This window comes from Delphinus delphis, chromosome X, assembly GCF_949987515.2.
Source record: "Delphinus delphis chromosome X, mDelDel1.2, whole genome shotgun sequence".
Classification (NCBI taxonomy): domain Eukaryota; kingdom Metazoa; phylum Chordata; class Mammalia; order Artiodactyla; family Delphinidae; genus Delphinus; species Delphinus delphis.
Window position 1 is genome coordinate 109,259,590 of NC_082704.1, and position 19,782 is coordinate 109,279,371.

General features: G+C 35.3%; 1 protein-coding gene across 2 annotated transcripts in view; it reads left to right on the forward strand.

Moving 5' to 3' along the window:
* Nucleotides 1-19,782, forward strand: part of RPS6KA3 (ribosomal protein S6 kinase A3) — a 110,202-nt gene that overhangs the window by 15,414 nt on the left and 75,006 nt on the right. The window contains exons 1-2 of one of the 2 annotated variants that reach the window (XM_060002222.1): nt 7,183-8,187; nt 13,969-14,025. In XM_060002222.1, the coding sequence (XP_059858205.1) occupies nt 13,984-14,025 (42 nt within the window). In that variant the 5' untranslated portion in view covers nt 7,183-8,187; nt 13,969-13,983. Of the gene's footprint in view, nt 1-7,182; nt 8,188-13,968; nt 14,026-19,782 lie in introns of those variants that run through there. The other variant, XM_060002221.1, reaches the window with a different exon arrangement.

Consider the following 19,782-nt stretch of genomic DNA (forward strand, 5'->3'; position numbering starts at 1 on the left):
CCTTATACAAAAATTAATCCAAAATGGATCGTGGAAACTCTAAAACATTTAGAACTTAGATATAAGAGAAAATCTTTGGGCCTGTGGGCTAAGTGAAGGGTTCATAGACCAGACACCAAAAGCACAATCCATAAAAGAAAAAAATAATAAATTGGACTTGATCAAAATTCAAAATGTTCGCTCTGTGAAAAAGATCCTGTTAAGGGGATGAAAAGACAAGCCACAGATTGGGTGAAAGTATTTGCACACCTGTATCTGAGACAGGACTTGTATCTAGAATATATATAAAGAACTCTCAAAACTTAACAGTAACAAAGGCAAATAGTCCAGTTAGAAATTGGACAAAAGAGATAAACAGACATTTCATCAAAGGGGATATATGGATAGCACATTAGCATATGAGAAGACGTCAACATGGTTAGCTATCAGAGAAATGAAAATTAAAACCACAAAGAGATATCTCTACATACCTTTTAGGATACCCAAAATGAAAAATAGTGACAGTACCTAGTGTTGGTGAGGATATGGACAAACTGGATCTTTCATACATTGCTGATGGGAAAGTGAAATTATACAGCCTTTCTGGAAAATAGTTTGGTCATCTCTTTAAAAACTAAACATACACTTATTATATAACCCAGCAGTTGCACTCCTGGGCATTTATCCCAGAGAAATGAAAATGTATGTCCACATAGAAGTCTGTTCACAAATGTTCATAGCAGCTTTATTTGTAATATCCAAAAGTTAGACACCAAATGTCCTTCAATGGGTGAATAGTTAAACAAGCTGTGGTATGTTCACACCATGGAATACTGGAATACTACTAAACTAAAAGGAATGAATTATTGATACAACAACTTGGACGAATCTTCAGGGAATTCGTGCTGAGTGGAAAAAAGTTACATACCATATGATTCCATTTATATAACATTCTTGAAATGACAAAATTGGAGACTAGATTAGTGGTTGCCAGGGTTAGGAAGAAGGGTGGGAGAGAGGTGGATGTAAAGGGGCAACACGCAGGATCCTGATGGCGAAGAACTGGTATCTTTACTCTGGTGGTAGATACAGGTGCCTATACATGTGATAAAATGTGTAATAATGAGCACGCACACGCACACACACGCGAGAACCTGTAAAACCAGTGATATCTGAGTAAGGTCTGGGCATTGTACCAGTATAATTTTCCTGGTCTTGACAGGAAGTTGTGTAAGATGTAACCACTGGGTTAAAGGTATATGGGGCCTCTCTATTATTTTTGCAATTTCCTGTGAATATATAATCATTTCTAATTTAAAAGTTAGGAAAAAAGTTGAGAAAGCATTAGATAAAATTCAGTGTCTATTCTCAATTAAAAACAGTAAAATAGGGCTTCTCTGGTGGCGCGGTGGTTGAGAGTCTGCCTGCCGATGCAGGGGACATGGGTTCGTGCCCCGGTCCGGGAAGATCCCACATGCCGCGGAGCGGCTGGGCCCCTGAGCCATGGCCGCTGAGCCTGCGTGTCCGGAGCCTGTGCTCCGCAGTGGGAGAGGCCACAACAGTGAGAGGCCCGCGTACCGCAAAAAAAAAAACAGTAAAATAGGAATAAGAGGGTGTGTCCTTAACATTATTAAAAAATAGTCTCAGACCAGTAGCCAGCATCATGCTTGATGGAGACATATTATGGGCAATCTCATTAAAATTGTGCCTGCTGTTTTCACCTCTGTTTCACATTCTACAAGAGTTTGCTAATGAAGTTAGACAAGAAAATCAAAAGGTATTCAAAAGAAGGATAAAAGATAACTATTCATAGATGATATAATCATCTTCTTAGGTAATCTATGGAGACCACTAAAAAGCTTTGTGAAAACTAATGATGGTCTAATAAGGTGGTATTAAACAGAATATATATTTAAAAATTAATAAATAGTTTTCCTTGTTAGAAATGATAATGGGAAAAAAGAGCTCATTCAAAATATCAGTAAAAATATTAAATGTCTGGAAATAAACATAAGCAAAGGGCAGGAACTAAATGAAAGAAAATAGTTGTATTAAAGAATAAATAAGTTGAGAAAAGCTATGGTTCTTTAAATTACTTTCAGTAGGATTTGAGGTTTGTTATTTTCTTGTTTATTTTTTTAAAAATTTTTCCTCTGTCTTGAATGAATGTTCCCAGATTTTTAGTTTTTTTCTTATTTCTTTAGGTTTCTTTTATTTTGTAGCTTATCTGGACAGTTAATACTAACAATTTTTAGTAGAGTCCTCTTATTAATAGTGTTTATGCTTAATACATATACAGCTAGAATTCATTATGGAGCTGTAATTATAAACTATATTTCTCATTTTTCCAAAAATAAACCTTGCTGCCTGGTTGTGTTTATACCTATGGTACTTTTAAATATATATATATGTATATATATTTAATGAGTGAGTAGTTTGGATTGTTTTTTCCTAAGTAAGTTCAGTTCCAAACTTGTCTAATACACTTTGTGTTAAGGTACAGTTGATATTGCTTGGCTGTTAAGCTCTTTTTTGTGTATTTGAGCAAGTCCTATTCTGTCTTGTTTCACTTACTGGCAAGCTATTATTGCTGTCGTTTTGTTCATAAGAATGTTTGTAAGACTGTGTGTAAGTTTAATTAAAGTGACTTTTAGTTAACAGTTATGTTATCAGTAACACATGTTGGGTTCAGTTCATCAAACATTTAAGCACCACTTGTTTTGCTGATGAGGAAACAGGTTCAGGTAATTTTGCCACAGTCACATAACAAATAAAGCTTGGGCTTTGAAGCTCGGCTCGGCATCATGGTGTATCTGTTTTAGATAGAAGGACTTCACTAAGCCTCTGGAAACCAGAAGAAATTATTAGACTTTTTCCTAAGACTTAAATTAGCCAAACCAAGTAATGCATTAATGAATTACCTAGTACTCAGACTTTTAGCCCTAGAAATGGAAGTGGACCCATTAGGGTAAGGGACTCACCAGAATACCCTCAAGTATTTGCATTTGTCAATTCCTCTGGCAAGATGAGCAGGAGGAAAGAGAAGCTAACACTTACTGGGCACCCAGCATGGCTAAGCGTACTAAACTTTATTACAACCTCCGGCATAACTGGTATTCAAATCTTGTAGATTAGAAAACTGAGACTCATGTTAAGTAGCTTGCCCAAAGTCACACCTATAATAAAGGACAAAGCCAGGTTCTGAAACTTGGTATGTCAGGCTCCAAAGCCCATGATCTTTTCTCTACACTGTGATTTCCCAGACTTAACCTAATCACAGGAGTCATCTAAGGTGCCTGTTTAAAAAATGAAATACCGAGCCACGGGGCTTCTGGAACTTCTGATTCAGTTTCAGTTTGAGGTAAGGCCAGGTAGTGTATTATTAACAGGAATCTTAGGTGATTCTGATCATCACACAGGTTTGGGAAACACTGCCAACTCCATGTGGTACTAAGAGGTGGAGTTTGAAGGTGTTAGGAAGGCATAAATAGCAGTGGGCGTACACAGAGTAGCTTAAAAAATAAGTTGACACTTTACTAGTAAAATAAGACTGGTAAGATTGGATTGTGGAAATTATAAAATTGCTTTAGGTTCCTTAATCTGCACAGAAAAACAATGTTTCATTTATTTTCTCTTTGTTAGTACTTCTCTTTCAGGTGACAGCATTTGTTACAATCCATTCTTTGGTATGATCCTTGTTTACACTTGGATACAAAGGTACCAATGAAGGATATAGATAAAACTGTATTTTAGATGCAGAAAAGAAAGAAGGAATTACAGTTAGAAATAACGTACAAAACAGCTTTAAATACAGAATTAGTAATTTCCTCAGGTGTAAAAACCCCACAAAATTTTAAATACTTTTAATCCTTAAAGTCACAGGATTATAACATTTTCAAGCTGGAAAAGCCCTTAGATATCCACATATTTTATGCATGAAGAAATCACAAATCAGAGAGGCTTTAAGGGCTTGCCCACAGTTAGTGGTGGATTCAAATCCATGCTGGCTAAGATTCCATTGAACTCTTATGGATTGCAGATAAGTACCAGAAAATAGTGACTTTTTAGAAATAAATTTAGTGACAATCATGTTTACCTTATATTCCCTACTTTATCTGATTTTATGGTTTCTTCCTTTTTAATTGCCCTCTCGAGAATATGAATATATTCAAAGGAGTCTCTTTTAGGAGATTATGCAATTTTAAATATTACGTCGGATCAATGATACGTTAGAAAAACGAACCATTACCTTCTTAGTGTAGTGTATTTAACAAACGGACATTTTCAGAACATGTGTTAAGAGTTGTAGTTTTCTCCACTTTTTATTACAAAATTTTATTTTATAAATAGAGAAAAATGAGCACAGCTAGATGCCTATACTTGAATTCTAACAGTAATATGACATCATTTCTGTGTAGTAGTGTGAGCTTTGGATTCAGACTTGGGTTCAGTTGTCTTATCCGCAAACTTAATACCCCTGTGATCTTGGACAAGTTACTAATTCTCAACCTAAGTTTTTTCTTCTCTATATAATAACATCCCTCATAGTTGATTAATGATTAATTGGGATTAAATGAGAGAATATATGCAACATAGCCAACACTGTACTTTGAACAAAATAAGCATTGCATAAATGATAGCTGTTATTATTTATTTCCTTGAGCCAGTAGTTATTTAGAATAATATTGATTTCTGAATGAGTGCTTTATTTCCTTATTCAGTTTTTTGTCATAATCAGAAAATATCTGTAGAGTTCCTGCTTTTAAGAATTTTGGACTTACTTCATGGCCTAGAACATGGTCAGTCTTTTATAACTTTTCATAGATAACTTGAACCCATATTCTTTTTACATTATAAAATTCAATATCTACCTATTCTAATGTAAGTTACATCAAATGCTTTGTCCTGTTTTATTCATTATGCTAGTTGATGTTAGTGTGCTAAAATTTCCCCTTCCACCTGTGTCCATTTATTTCATGTTATAGTCCCCAGAACATCTCCTTTTGTGTTTTGTGGTTAGGTTAGTCGGTGATTAAGTGTTCAGTACTATTTTGCATTTATTATTTTTAATGACTCGTCTGAAAAAAGTTACACAGGCTGATTATAGAAAATCTGACAAACAGAAACATACACAGAAGGAAATAAACATCTTCACTCTTACTATGAAATACTATGAAAAGATTTAAATGTGATTAAGAGTAGGGGTTTTAGAATCAGAGTTAGGTTTGAATTTAAGCTCTACTTATTTGCTTTAGGCAGGATATTAGACTTTTTCATTTATTCAACAAATATTTATTGAGCACTTACTGTATGCCAGCCAGGCATTTTGCTAGGGGCTGAGGATACAGCGCTTTAAAAGATTGACATACCCATCTTAGCTTAATGTCCTCATTTGTAAATTAGTGATAATGCCTCACAGAGTTCTTAGAAGCATCAAAGATGTACTTGCCTGGTGTGCAGTAATTGCTCAGTAAATGATAACAATTATTATTACTGTATGTATTAAGTACTAATTATATTTTTAGTCCAAATCAAATCACCTTTTTATTTAATCAGCTTAAGGTTTTTGCTTCACATTTTATTTTTGGCCTTAATAATACATACACTTGCTTTCTTCTTTTTCTTTATGCTTTTCTATGCTTATCTGTTTTTGCTTGGCTTTCTCTTTAAAGCGGTAAATACTGGTGTGGATTTTTTAAGCTTCTTAAAAATATAACCTAAGACTATTAAAATTTTTATTATCAAGCATTTCAAACACATACCAGAGTAGAGAGAATAGTATAATGAACCACCATATTTCCATAGCCCAGCCTCAAAGATTATCTCATGGCCAGTCTTGTTTCATCTGTACTCCCCATCATACACACTACTTTCTCTCTTCCCCTCCCTGGCTCCAGTGGATTATTTTGAAGCTACTCCTAGATACATCAATTCAGACATAAATATTTACGTTTATATTTCTTAAAAGATAAAGACTTTTATAAACATCAAACATACCATCATCACTCATAAAAACATCAATAATTCTGTAATAGCATCCAATATCCAGTAAGACACTTTGCTTTAATTAGATACTTTACATTTCTTACATTATTACTTTTGGAATTATTTCTGTCATCCTATTTTAAGTTTTTTATTCTTTTCCTTATGGTTTGTTTTTTTTCTTCGGCCTTATGGATTTGTTTGTTTGAAGAGGTTATGAAATATTGAAGAAAGAATTATGGAGCTAGAAAGACTTGGCTTTGAACCTTGCTTCTGCCGTTCACAAATTAACTTTGCTGAGCCTTGGTTTCCTCATCTGTAAAATAGGGGTAATTATACCTACCTCCGTGCTTAGGGTTGAATGTGATGCCTGCATAAAGTACTATTCACAGTCTTTGCCAGTTATTATATTCTCCACTGATTTGGACTGCAATGAATAAGTATAATTCTCGGTTGTTGTATGCTTTTTCAAAGCATGCCAAAATTTATATTTATTTGGTAGTTACTAAAAGTAGTGGTTTTAAAATATCTTTTTAGGAAAGACAGAGAATTTAGAATCTTAGTTTCTCCCTTCTTCCACTACCTCTTTTAATTTGAGTCCACATTAATTTATCCTGAGGTTACAAATCTTACCTTTAACTTTCTAAAGGTTTATATTGTTTATATACTTATATCAGTTATTTATTCTTCATTATTGACCCTTTCTCCTTTATTGGGGTTAATTATTTTATTCAGTTATTTCTAGATATTAAGTTGGTATCAATATACTTCACCAATTCTTTCCTACCTCAGTATTCTTGAGTTCTTATTTTGTTTCTCTTTCAATGGTCTAAGACATACCTTTGAACAGTTTATGAAAAAGGTACTACCAGGATGGTGAAATTTTATAAGACTGCAGAACTAAGAAGAATTTCCTGTGATCTTTGTATATGAACAAGTAGAACAAGGTATAAAATTCTTAGATCATAACTTTTCCCTTTTAACTCTCTGTAAGTCATTACTTCATTGTCTTCTGGCATTTTATTGTTGCAGAGGAGAAATCTGAGGTCAATCTGATTTTAGTTTCTTTGAAAATAACCTATTTTTTTCTGCTTGTATGCTTGTAGGATTATATCTTTATCCTTGAAATTTAAAAACATTTGCCAGGACATGTCTTGGTGTTGATGATCTCTGTTGAACCTTCTCAGTCTCCAGTCTCAGGTATTTTTTTCCGGAACTGGAAAGTTTTCTTATACTTCTGATTGATTAAACTGCTGGGGTTTTTTCTTTAGGAGCATCTGTTATTCATAGATTATTTCTACGTCTGTCCTCCATCGTTTTTTAATCTTTTCTTTCATTTTTTTTTCATTTACTCAAGTTTGTCCTCCTTGGCATGGATTCTGTTTTCTGCAGTGTCAGTTCCAATACTTGCTATTCACAATGCAGATTTAATTTTGGCTACCGTGTTTTCGTTTCTTTATTCTTATCTCAACATACTCTTGTTTCATAAGCAGAATTCCCCTTAGGGGTACACTCCAAAAAAATGAGATGGATTCAGGCCTAAAACCGTATCTATTTTCTGAGGCCACAACCACAGGAAACCATCAGAGAGGAAAAAAAAAAAAGCTTCTGAAAGTTTCCTCTAAAACTTAATAATGTAAATATAACCAGTGGTCATTCCTACCCTAGTCTAGAAAATAGAATAGTCTTGAGTACTAGCAGACCTTTAGTTGCTAGAGGAATAGCAAAGCACATGTAAGGGCACCTTAACTAGAAATAAATGGATTTTTCTAGTTACATTGATTGTTTTTCTCTTTATAAAAAATATATAATAAATGCATATAATTTTGAAAATACAGTACAAAGAAGAAAATCCTATGACCCAGGTAACTACTGATAAGATTTTATATATGTTTTGCCAGTTACATGCACACATGTTGGGAGGGGGGTATGCAAAATTGGGATCATACTATTTAGTTTTGTATCCTTTTTAACTTAATATATTGCAATCATATTTTTGCATCATTAATTTTTCTTTGAGGCCCTGATTTTAACCATTGCATAGTATTCCTACATATGAATAGATGTATTATGATTTATTTAACCAGTCCCCTGTTGGTCATTTAGATTGTTTTCTATTTTTCAGTATAATGAGTATGATGAATATCACTGTACATAAGTCTTTATGCACATCTCTGATATTTCCTTAGGATAAATGAGGAGCTGATTCTTAATCCTGTCACATTGGTAAGGATTATATACATTCCTTATTAAGAATATAAAATGCTTGTTTCTTATTGTTTCAATGTGATTGCATAGAAGATTCTTTGGATTCTGAACAATTTGATGGTATCTTAACTGAAGTTTTAGAGAGGTTTCTCATGCCTCATCCTCAGCACCTTCACGGAAGTCCTATGGCATACGCTTTGGACAGGAAAACCACTGCTGATATCAGGGAGTTCGGAAGGCAGATACACTTGTGGAAACTTGAGGACAGTAAAGAAAAAAAAAAAAGGCATGATTCTTGCTCATATCTACAACCTGGGTCTCCAAATTAGTACACTAGGGCTCTGGCCCCATTCTTTTCCTCCTCCCTTCCTGTTACTTTAGGCTGTTTTCTGTGAGGAATTCTTTTCTCCCAGTGTTCATATATACATTTCATTTCCAGGTAGTAGGATGTCAGTAGATGATATGTCCTACTAAGTTCAAGGTAGCATTTTTGAATCACAGATCATTTTTTTAGTCCTAGTGTACTTATACAAGATGATCTCCTGCTGGACTCAGTGCATTTTTTCAGAGGTATCAAACAGCCAAACGGCCTGGAAATGTGTGTGGTTGTAACATGCCGTTACAGCAAAACAATCTGTTTAATAGGGTTGCTTAAAATAAATTTTTTTTAATTAGAAAAATACTCTTATTTTTAACACTTCAAAATTTTCCTTAAAATACTTTGGGATATTCTAGAAGTCCTGAAACGTTCGTTCAGAATTACTGACTTGAATTGTTTATTGCCTTAAGAGCAGGAAAATTATCTTAAGTGATAATTTTATACCACAACATTAGAAGTTAATGTTGAAAACAATACCTGCTGAAACTCAAGCTAACAGTCTCCTTTTTCTGATTTGTTCTGATAAGGCCCATATTGTACGTTATTCTAATTTTTGACTTTTACACATTTCAGACTACCAGAGTAAAGCTTGATTAGCATTTCCTAACCTTTTCTAGTATTTCACATAATATTTGCATATGTACAGTCTGCCAAGATCTGCGATTTTTTGGCTGGAAGGCATTATGGTGGGATGAGAGAGGATAAATACATTTGCCTCACGTTTAAACTATTCTTTTGCATTTGTACTCTATAGCCACATTGTATAAAAATATATCACACATATGAATGATCTCTTCTACCCTGCTTGACAGGAAATTGGCTGTAGTAAGTGGTGAAACAGGTATCTCAACACTCTCTTGTACTTCTTTATTGCATTACACTTTGGAAGCTAACTGTAGAAATGTAAATGTTACACAGTCAATTGAGGCCAAAGAGGGGACAGGAGGTAGCATTTACTGAGCATCTACTGTCCCTTGGTGGGTCCTTTTAATTACAGCATCCCTGTGAAGTAGATATTATATGCATCTTACAAATGAAGAAACTGAGGCTCAAAATGTTAAGTAACTTACCCAAGGTCAGGTAACTACAGTAGTAAGTGACAGAACTGGGGTTTAAACCTGGTACTAGCCAGATTCAGACCACATGTTTTTTTCTATTTGTTTCTTAAAATTAGAGAAATAAATTTTCTTGTTTAATTGGTATTATTCCTTGAACTTTTGGAACTATAAGTATTACAATATTGAGTCAGACTGGTGGTCCATGTAACCTAATCTCTAGTGAAGCCGAGAGTCCTTTTTCAAAAGTGAAAATTCTTAGCTGCCTAGGTAACTTTATACTCATTTCTATTAGATAGCATTTGAATCCTTGTTTTGGCAAAGTGATACAAAAGGTTTGTTGAAATAAAGGTGCTTTTTTGGGTCGGTTTTGGTAAAGCTTCACTGGTATGTAGGATAACATTAGCTTTTATATTTTCCTGCTTTAAAAATTAAATTGTTCAAAATTTTAAATCTTTGGTAAACTCAGAAAGGAAGTAGTTGTTTTTGCGAAAAGTAGAGCATAAAATACCTTTAGATGTTTCACTTAATTTTTTTCTTAGATTGTTTTGTTAGTATATCGCTATTAATTAGCTGGGTGAAAAGTTCAGAAAAGAAAATACGTTGTACAATTTATGGATTACATGAAGCTGAAAATAGTGAAGTAGCTGATTGGCAGATTTGGAATCTAATCTGTAGAGGTTGTAGCAATGAATCAGAACTGGAAAAAGATGAATCAAAAATTTAAAGTAAGGCTTTATTCATGAGACTAAGTACGGAATAGAGGATAGAAGGCTTAGTTGCAGTGTAAGTGAAGAAAACAAGGAAATAACAGACAGAAAACAGGGAAAAAAATAATATGACCGAGCAATGTGTTGTGGACCTTCCAAAAATAATGCATATGTGAACTGCATTAATATAAGTTTATTATGTAGGGCAAGGGAGGTGATGTGCCCTTTACTTTACTCTGCATTGGTCATATCAAGGTTGCAATGTTAATTGCACACAATTCTCTTTACTACCCTTTCAGATGAATTGGATGCATGCTCAGAGAAGAAAGTGGTCTCATCTTCTAAAAGGAGTGTTTGAAGGACCTCGAGTTATCTAGGAAAGAACAGACTTGGGGTAGTTTATAGTCATAGCTGTAGATTTACTTCTGTGACTTTGTAGATAGAGTACAGGCAAGTTAGTCATCATGTATTAGTAATCCTCTTAAAGGAAATTTGCATTTGAGGAAAGTTACTGTATGAAGAAGAGCATTATCGAGCAGCCAGTGCTTTTTCTGAGTTAGTATAGTAAGCTGCCTGGTGAGATACTTCTTTCTTGTCCTGATAGTGTTCAAATATAGGTGAGAATGGGATAGAAAGAACTTAAGCATATGATATGAGTATATTTGTATATTTGGAACAGAAAACTTTCAAGATCCCTTACCAATTCTAAACTTTTTCTGATTCTAAGATCAAAAGGTCTTTATGCAGTATTATTTTATCCTCATGAAGCTACCTTACCTTAATAATAGTAATTTGCGTTGGTACAGCTTCTTACAGTTTATAATGTATTTTCTTATGAGTTATCTCAGTTTTGAGCTTAACAACAACCCTTTGAGTAGACAGGGCAGGTATCCCCATTTTGAACAGATCAAGTAATAGGTTAGGAGAAAGTCTGAATTGCCCCAAATCATAAAGCTTTTAAGTGGCAGACCTAGGACTCTACCCCTGGTCTACCAATTCTGATTTTAGTGCTGTTTCTACCACACCAAAAAGTAAGTTATAAGCTGTGATTGTTACTTTGCGTTGAAAATTACAAGGAGCAGATGATTCTCAAATTATATTCCCATGGAAAATATAAATGTAGCTCAAGTTAAACCAAGGGTTCTAAAAGCCAAATAATGGGGAGCCATTGAGTAGATCTGTGTCAGTCGGAAGAGAACACTGTGTATAATTAACGAGAAAATCTACGTTGGGCTACTAGATTAATGATGATACCATTTACTAAGAGCAAATGCAGGAGAAGTAGCAGATTGGTGGGCCACAGAGGGAGTGATTGAATTTTGGCTATAATTAAAATAGCTAACTTTGATTGTTTACTATGTGACAGGTCTTATGTCATTATTCTCATTTAGTCTTCACAACTCTCTGAAGACTTTTCAATCTCCACTTTCCATATGAAGAAAGTAGAGCTTAGATAGTTTAAATAACTTGTTCAAGGCTTCATAATTAGTGTAAGAGCAGAAATTTGAATCTAGGTGTCTGACTCCAAAACCAATGTTCTTAAGAGCTAGTTTAAGGTTTGTCTGGAATGTTTGGATAAAAATCATCAGTGTTCAGTTGAATAAATGGTTGTGGCTTTTAAGAGGATGTATCCTGGAGTTATTTGAGTCCTTACCAAAGAAGTGGGCAATACATAGCCTCTGAAAGTGTCTTTGGAAAATAAAGATTTTATACCTGCCTCCCCCTTTTCTGCATTTTGGCACCATTTCTGTGCTTTGTAATATTGTGTGGGCATTCCCTAACCTAGGAACATACTCTGAGTGTTTGAAAATGAAAGTTACCCTTTTTAAGGGTCAGTAGACCTGTGAGGTCCTGTAAGATGGATCTTTAGGATAGGGGTATGTTTCATTAACCTTTCATCTCCAGCTTGGTGCCTAGAACATAGCATGAATGAAATGAAATGGATGGATGAATGGTTGGGTGAATAAATAGAGATAGGGAGAGTAGAGAGAGGAGTTCAAGTTCAGAGCAGCTGTCTCATGTGCGATGTGGGGTAATGGGTGGGCTACCTTTTATTTCCCAGTTGATAATTCTCCAAAGATGGTTAGCTTAGATCCTTGTACATTTGTTGAATTAACAAGTGGTCAGGGGCATTTACTCCTTTTCCCAGTGAGGGAACTAGAGAAGACATTACGTATACCTGACTTTTGGTTTTGTTTTGTTTTTAATTACACAAATAATACATATTCATCATAGACATTGTAGACACATTAGAAAATCCAAATAAGCAAAACAAACAATTTAAATTGTCTAAAATTCTACCACTCAGAGATAGCCACTGTTAACATTTTGGTGTATATCCTTCCAGAGTTTTTCCCATACAAATATATACATTAAAACATGTATATATTTATTTAAAATGGGATCATTACAATTCATATTGTTTTGTAAACTGCTTTTTTCACTTATTACATGTGACTGTCTTTCCATGTCAATAAATTTACATCTTTATCATCATTTTTAGTGACTGCATAGTATTCCATTATATGGATGTACCATGATATATTTAACTAGTTCTCTATTGTTAGGAATTTAGGTTTACAATTTGGAGTTCTTTTTGGAAAAAGTTATGGTGAGCATTCTTATATGTATATCTTTGCACACTTGTCTTTTTTTTTTTTAAAGTTGAAATGATGGGACATTTCAAAGTTTTATGTGTCTCTTTTTGTTTTTTAAATACAGACTTAGATTGCCTTCTTGAAGGGTTGTGCTGATTTACACTTTCTCCAGCAGTATATCCAGAGTGCTCTTTTCCCCATATCCGTATTAGCACTGGGTATTCTTTTTTCTGTAAATCGTTAGCAATTTGAAAGGCAAAGGTATCTTTTGGTTAAATGCATTTCTTTGATTAGCATTAAGGCTGAACTCTTTTTTTCCCTTATTGCTCATTTCTGTTGAGGTTCATTGTTTTTTCTTACAGGTTTGTAAAATGAAGTTCTTTATGTATTGAGGATACCAACCCTTTGTCATATGTTGCTTTTATTTTTTTGTAATCAATTTGTCTTTATCTTTTTAATGTCCGGCAGAAGACGTTTTAAACTTTTATGGATTCAAATGTCATTTTTCTTTCCTTTATGATTTCTGCCTCCTTACCTCATAAGTAGCACTCACCTATATTTTCTTCTAATACTTGTATAATTTTACTTTTTGACATTTAAACGTTTAATCCATCTGGAATCTCTTTGATGTAGAGACCTAGCTTAATTTTCCCCCAAATAATTAATCATTTGCCCTGATTTTCAATGGAGTTGGAATTTAGAATGTGTTTTGACACAGAATGTATTGTAAACAATGTTTGGTGAGGTTTAAATAAGACCACTGTAGTGCATTTAACTATTAAACTCAAGAGCTTACCTGGAAAGGTAACCATCATTTATTATATCATTTCCATGGAAAAAATATTTTTATAGTTTTAAATAATCAATTTACACATTAACTTTTGAAGCACAACCTGTTGCAAATTGGCAACTGCATACTTAAATGGTGGTTCTGTACTTCATTAGAACCCTTTAGGGGTGAAAATATTCCTATACGGTTTTGTTTTACCTGTCTTCATTTGACTTAAACTGATGTGAGATCTGTTTTGGTAACTTTCTACTTGCTATACTTTTCACAGAATGGACAGCAAATTATGGATGAACCTATGGGAGAGGAGGAGATTAATCCACAAACTGTAAGTAAAATATTGTATCATAAGGGATACAGATAAATCAGATACCATAAAATTTAAGTATTCTTATTTTTAAACTGAACAAAGTAATGATTTTACAGTGTTAGAAACTTGTTGATGCTTTCACATTAATTTTACCAAAACACATTCTTGAATGTGCCAGTGACATTTTTAAAAACTGTTTGATGAGACTGATTTTAAGAGAAGGACAAGACAAACTACTTTACATTGTTGAAGGTTTTTCATTTAAAAACAAAACTTAAAAAAAAAGCAAACTAACCATAGATTTATTAGTGAAATAAGTATAAAGGTCATTATTTTTTGGAGATACTTAATGTCGAAAATGATTGCTCACCATTTCCTCATCTTGTGTTTTTGGTTCAGTCCTGAATCCCCAGCACCTAGACCAGTGCCTGGCACGTAATAGACACTCATTAAATATTAAGTAAATGAATTAATAAATTGTCTCCTCTTGCAAGAAAACCATTGTTAGCAGCTCAGTTATTATCATCATTTTCTTCTGTATATAAGACAATTATTATTGATATTTACAAAATATATATACTCTGCCACTTGCTTTTTTCACTTAATATGTCTTGAACATCTTTTTATGCCAATACTTGTAGATCTGCCTTATTTTAAATGGTTTCATAGTATTCTGTTTTGTGCATGTCCTGTACTTAATGTAATTTTCCCCCATTTATTTTTGTGAACTTGTGTTTCAGTAGGACATAGTCTTAGAAAAGGATGTGCTGGAACAAAGGATATGAACATTTAAATCTCAATAAGCATTGCCAGATTGCCCTCCAAACCAAAAAGTTGTAAAAACTTCACTATATGTGAGTGTTTGTTTGACCATACCCTATTCAACACTAGATATTATCAGAAATTATTTTTAATTTGAGCCACACTAAATAAATCATACTTTCTCTTTTCAGTTTGTATCTCATTTGATTATTAGTGAAGTGTCCATGCATTATTGGCCTTTGTATTTTTGTATTTGCCCAATTTTCTTTTGGGTTACTTACTGTCTCATTATGGTCTATATGATCTCTGTATATATTCTGGATGTTAACTCCATGTCTATAATATATCTTGCAAATGTTTTCCCCCTACTTTTTTTTTTAACAGTGATTATGTTGTCTTTCACTGTATGTGTACAGAAGTTTTCATTTTTAAATGGTCAGTTCTGGCTTCTGGGTTTCATGTTTTAGTTAGAAAATCCTTCCTTGAATCAAGTTTATAAAAATATCCTCTCACATTTTCATCTACCACTTTTATGGTTTTGTTTTTTGCATTTAGATTTGTGGTCTACTTGGAATTTTAGTACCTGTTACGATGCAGAAATATAACTTTTCTTTCCAAATGGGTTGTCCTAATCTCTTCTTACTGAATAAATAAAACCCATTCATTCCCACTCATTTGAGATCCCTCTTTTACCAGATGTAAAATAGCCATATACCCCTAGTATTAGTTTCCTAGGACTGCCCTAATGAAGTACCACAAGTGGGTGGCTTAAATAACAGAAATTTATTCTCTCAGTTTGTAAGACTAGAAGTTTGAAATCAAGGTGTCGACAGATCCATGTTCTCTCTGAAAGTTCTGGGGGAGGATCCTTCCTTGCCTGTTCCAGCTTCTGTTGTCTGCTGGCAGTCCTTGGCATTCCTTGGCTTGTAGACATCACTCCAATCTCTGCCTCCATTGTCACATGGCATTCTCCCTGTGGGTCTGTGTCCAAATTTCCCTCTTCTTATAAGGACACCAGTCATTGGATTAGGGCCCACCTGATTCCAGTATGGCTTCATCTTAACCTTATCACACCTGCAAAGACCCTATTTTCAAGTAAGATCACATTCACAGGTACCGAGGATTAGAACTTGAACATACCTTTTTGGAGGACACAGTTCAACCCACAACATCCCTGAATGTTTTGACTTTACGTACCTTTTCAATTACTGTACTTTTATTATATGTTTTTTATATGTGGCAAGGCAAGCCTTCCTGTCTTTTTTACCTTTCAAAATTGTAGTCTTATACATCTACTAGATGAACTTTAGAATCAGTTTATCAAACACTCCTGAAAATTTTATTGAGACTTTTATGCAAATAGCATTAAATTTATAAATTAACATGAGGAAAATTATTTTAATAAATATTGGGTCTTCACTTCCAAGAACATTCATTTATTCTGATATTCTTTTATATCCTTTATCAAAATTTTATGGTTTCTTAATATGGTTTTGTACATTTCTTATTAAGATAATTCATAGACATTTTATAGTTTTTGTTCTATTGTAAGTGGGAATTCTTTTCTGTTGTGTCTTCCATTTAGTTATTGCTAGTATGTAAAAAAAATTAGATGTTTCTATGTGCTTTTTTTTTTTTTTTTTTGCGGTACGCGGGCCTCTCACTGCTGTGGCCTCTCCCGTTGCGGAGCACAGGCTCCGGACGCGCAGGCTCAGCGGCCATGGCTCACGGGCCCAGCTGCTCCGTGGCATGTGGGATCTTCCCAGACCAGGGCACGAACCCGTGTCCCCTGCATCGGCAGGCAGACTCTCAACCACTGTGCCACCAGGGAAGCCCTCTATGTGCTTTTTAACATCAGTTATGAAAGAGTGGGATCATTGTACTCTTCTTCTCAAAACCCTTCATAAGTTTTTTGCTTCCTTTAAATAAAGTCCAAACTCTGCAGTGTGACAAACCCTGCGTAATAAAACCTTTGCACACTTCTACCCTCTACTGAAAGTCTAATCAGTCGTATGTTTCCGGTTCTCTTTTACTCCTGAGCCTTCATAGGTGATAGTCCCTCTCCCAGAATTATTTTCCATTACCACCCCCCTCCAATGAAGTCCTGGTCATCCTTTAGGTCCAAGTTTTGCTATCACTTCAACTGAGGTGTCTTCCTGACACAGCTACCACTTTCATTTCCACCTTGAATTGAGTATTTTTCCTTTGTGCTGCCCTAGCAGCCTATGTGTATGCTACATGACAACACCACACTAGATTCCATTGCTTATTTACTTGTCTGTATTTCCTACTAAACTGTGAGCTACATGAGGCAGTGACCATGTCTGACTTACTCCTTGTTTTTACATCCACGTATCTGGCTCCCAGTACCCAGTAGGTATTCCATCAGTGCTTGTTAATTAAAGGAACATGTGAATTAAGTCTTGGCTATCATGGGGCCTAGTGCCCAAGGCTGCCTTCAGATTTGGTCTAGATTTCTGCATCTCCCAAACCATTTGGGTTATTTTACTTCATTGGTCTATAGTATATGTTTATTAGCATTTAAGCAAATGTAAAAACAATCAGTAAGTATTAATATTGATTTTTTTTGCCATCAGCCACCTTTTTTATTTTTGCAACAATTCCTTTGGAAGGAAAACCTCTAAATTTTTTATTCTCTGAAGTCTAAAATCAAATAATTTTCCATTGTGGTATTCTGCGTACATGGCTCATACTTTCCCTCTGAGTACTCACAGCATTAGCAACATTTACATCTGGAAGTGAACTGCATTCTAGAGGTAGGTTGAAAAGGTGCAGGGCTAAGATACTACGTGGGTAAAGTTGTTGAGATCATTCCACATTATAGGAATTGAGTATAAGATGAAAACCTAATATTTCTTTAATGGTATTAAATCCAAAAGATGGTCAAATATGTATTAGCCTTATACTTTTAAATTGTATTTGCCTCTAATGTACAGTTAAAAGTTTTTGTCAATTACTGATCACTTAAATAGTGAAAGTTGAGATGTCGCAGCAGTTATTTTATGCATAACAAATTACCCCAAGCTTAGTAGCTTAAAACAACATACATTTATTATCTCACCGGTTCTGTGGGCCAGGAATCTGGGCACGGCTTTCTTTGGTTCAGAGTCTCTCACAGACTACAGTCAAGGAGTTTGCCAGGGCTAGAGTCTCATCTGTACCTTGACTGGAGAAGGATCTGCTTCCAAGCTCACATGTTTGTTGGCCCAGATTCCTGGCCCATAGGAACTGTGAGATGCTAACTGTATGTATGGAGGTCGTCGACTGGTAGGCTTTCTTGTAGGTTGATTGACCCCTTTTCTATGGGCTAGAATGCAGAGTGTGATGATTAGCCAGTTTTGGCCTCAACAAGACTATAGGGCAGATAGAGAATAACAAGAGAGAAGAAACCTGGATCCTTAGTGACCTAAGGATCTAGCGACACCTCTTCACTCTAACCTAGCCTCGTGCCTATGGACTGCTCCAAGAGAGAAAAATAGGCACTTACCTTGCTCGAGACTTTGCATTTTGGGGCCTTTTTGTTAGAGCAGCTTAGTCTGTACTCTGACTACATCTAATCATTCATTAACGAAGTAGTTAATGAATGTCTGTTTGGTGCCAAGAACTCTGCTAACTTGTTAGAGACACAGAAACACATAAGGGAAACTTGCAGTTTTAAAATGGCAAAATAAAGCTGTTTTTGTCCTCTTGTCCTCTGGGAAATTATCACCCAAAACAACAAGGACAATACGAAACGGAAACACGGTCTTTGTAATTAGAACACTTCTGTTATTTGAACCACAATGTATAAATATGAAAAGCAGATAAAAGAGTCATAACAAGATGAAGTTATAGGACCTAAGTGCTGGTGAGGAGTATATCATCAAGAAGCAAGCCTTATTCAGGGCCCCAAAGACCCAGAAGAGCTCAAGAATGAGGTCACTAAGTATTGTGGAAAGTGGAGGTATGGCCCAGGCTGAAAATAGAGGTTGGTTGAATGTCGATATGAAAAGCCTTTACTCTAACCCCTCTCCTACCCCTGGAAGAGACAAAGTATTTTATAGAGAAAAATGAACCAGAGAGGCTCCATACATGGGGAACCCCAGGCATAGTAGGAAGTGGGGTGAGACACTGGGCTGGAAACAGGGAGATCAAGGGAAAGCCTACTCCTCAATGGTGTTATGATCCCCTTCCCCTCCCCATTTCACCAACCAAGACCATATCCTCCAGACAGGAGAGTGGAGTCGTCTTTCCTGAAGAAACTGAATGATACCTGATAAAAGACCTTGAGATACTGATATTTGGGAGATCTTCAGTGTAAAGGCTGGCTACTTGACCATTTAACCTACAAGAAAGCCTACCAGTTGACAAGCTCCAGAACATCTGGTCCACTTCTTAGTGCATCACTCTTAAAATGAGTTAAAAGCCAAATATCACCAGACACTTGAGAAAGGATTCCAACATGAAAGAATAAGATCTTGGGGGAAACGGACAATGCAGGAAAAAGGAAAAAGAAAAAATAAATTAATATCCTTTGAGTGCTAAGAGATGAAATTGATTTCCTAAAACAAGAGTAGAATGCTGTTTTTTAAATCTACTTTTATTTATTTATTTATTTTTGGCCGCATTGGGTCTTCATTGATGCGTGCAGGCTTTCTCTAGTTGCGGCAAGCAGGGGCTACTCCTTGTTGCAGTGCACGGGCTTCTCATTGCGATGGCTTCTCTTGTTGCGGAGCACGGGCCCTAGGCATGCAGGCTTCAGTAGTTGTGGCACGTGGGCTCAGCTGTTGTGACTCGCGGGCTCTAGAGCGCAGGCTCAGTAGTTGCGGCGCACGGGCTTAGTTGCTCTGCGGCACATGGGATCTTCCCGGACCAGGGCCCGAACCCGTATCCCCTGAATTGGCAGGCGGATTCTTAACCTCTGTGCCACCAGGGAAGCCCAGTATGCTATTTTTTTAAAAACAGAAAAAGAAGAAACTGTTAGAAATTAAAAATGTGATAGTAATATTTTAT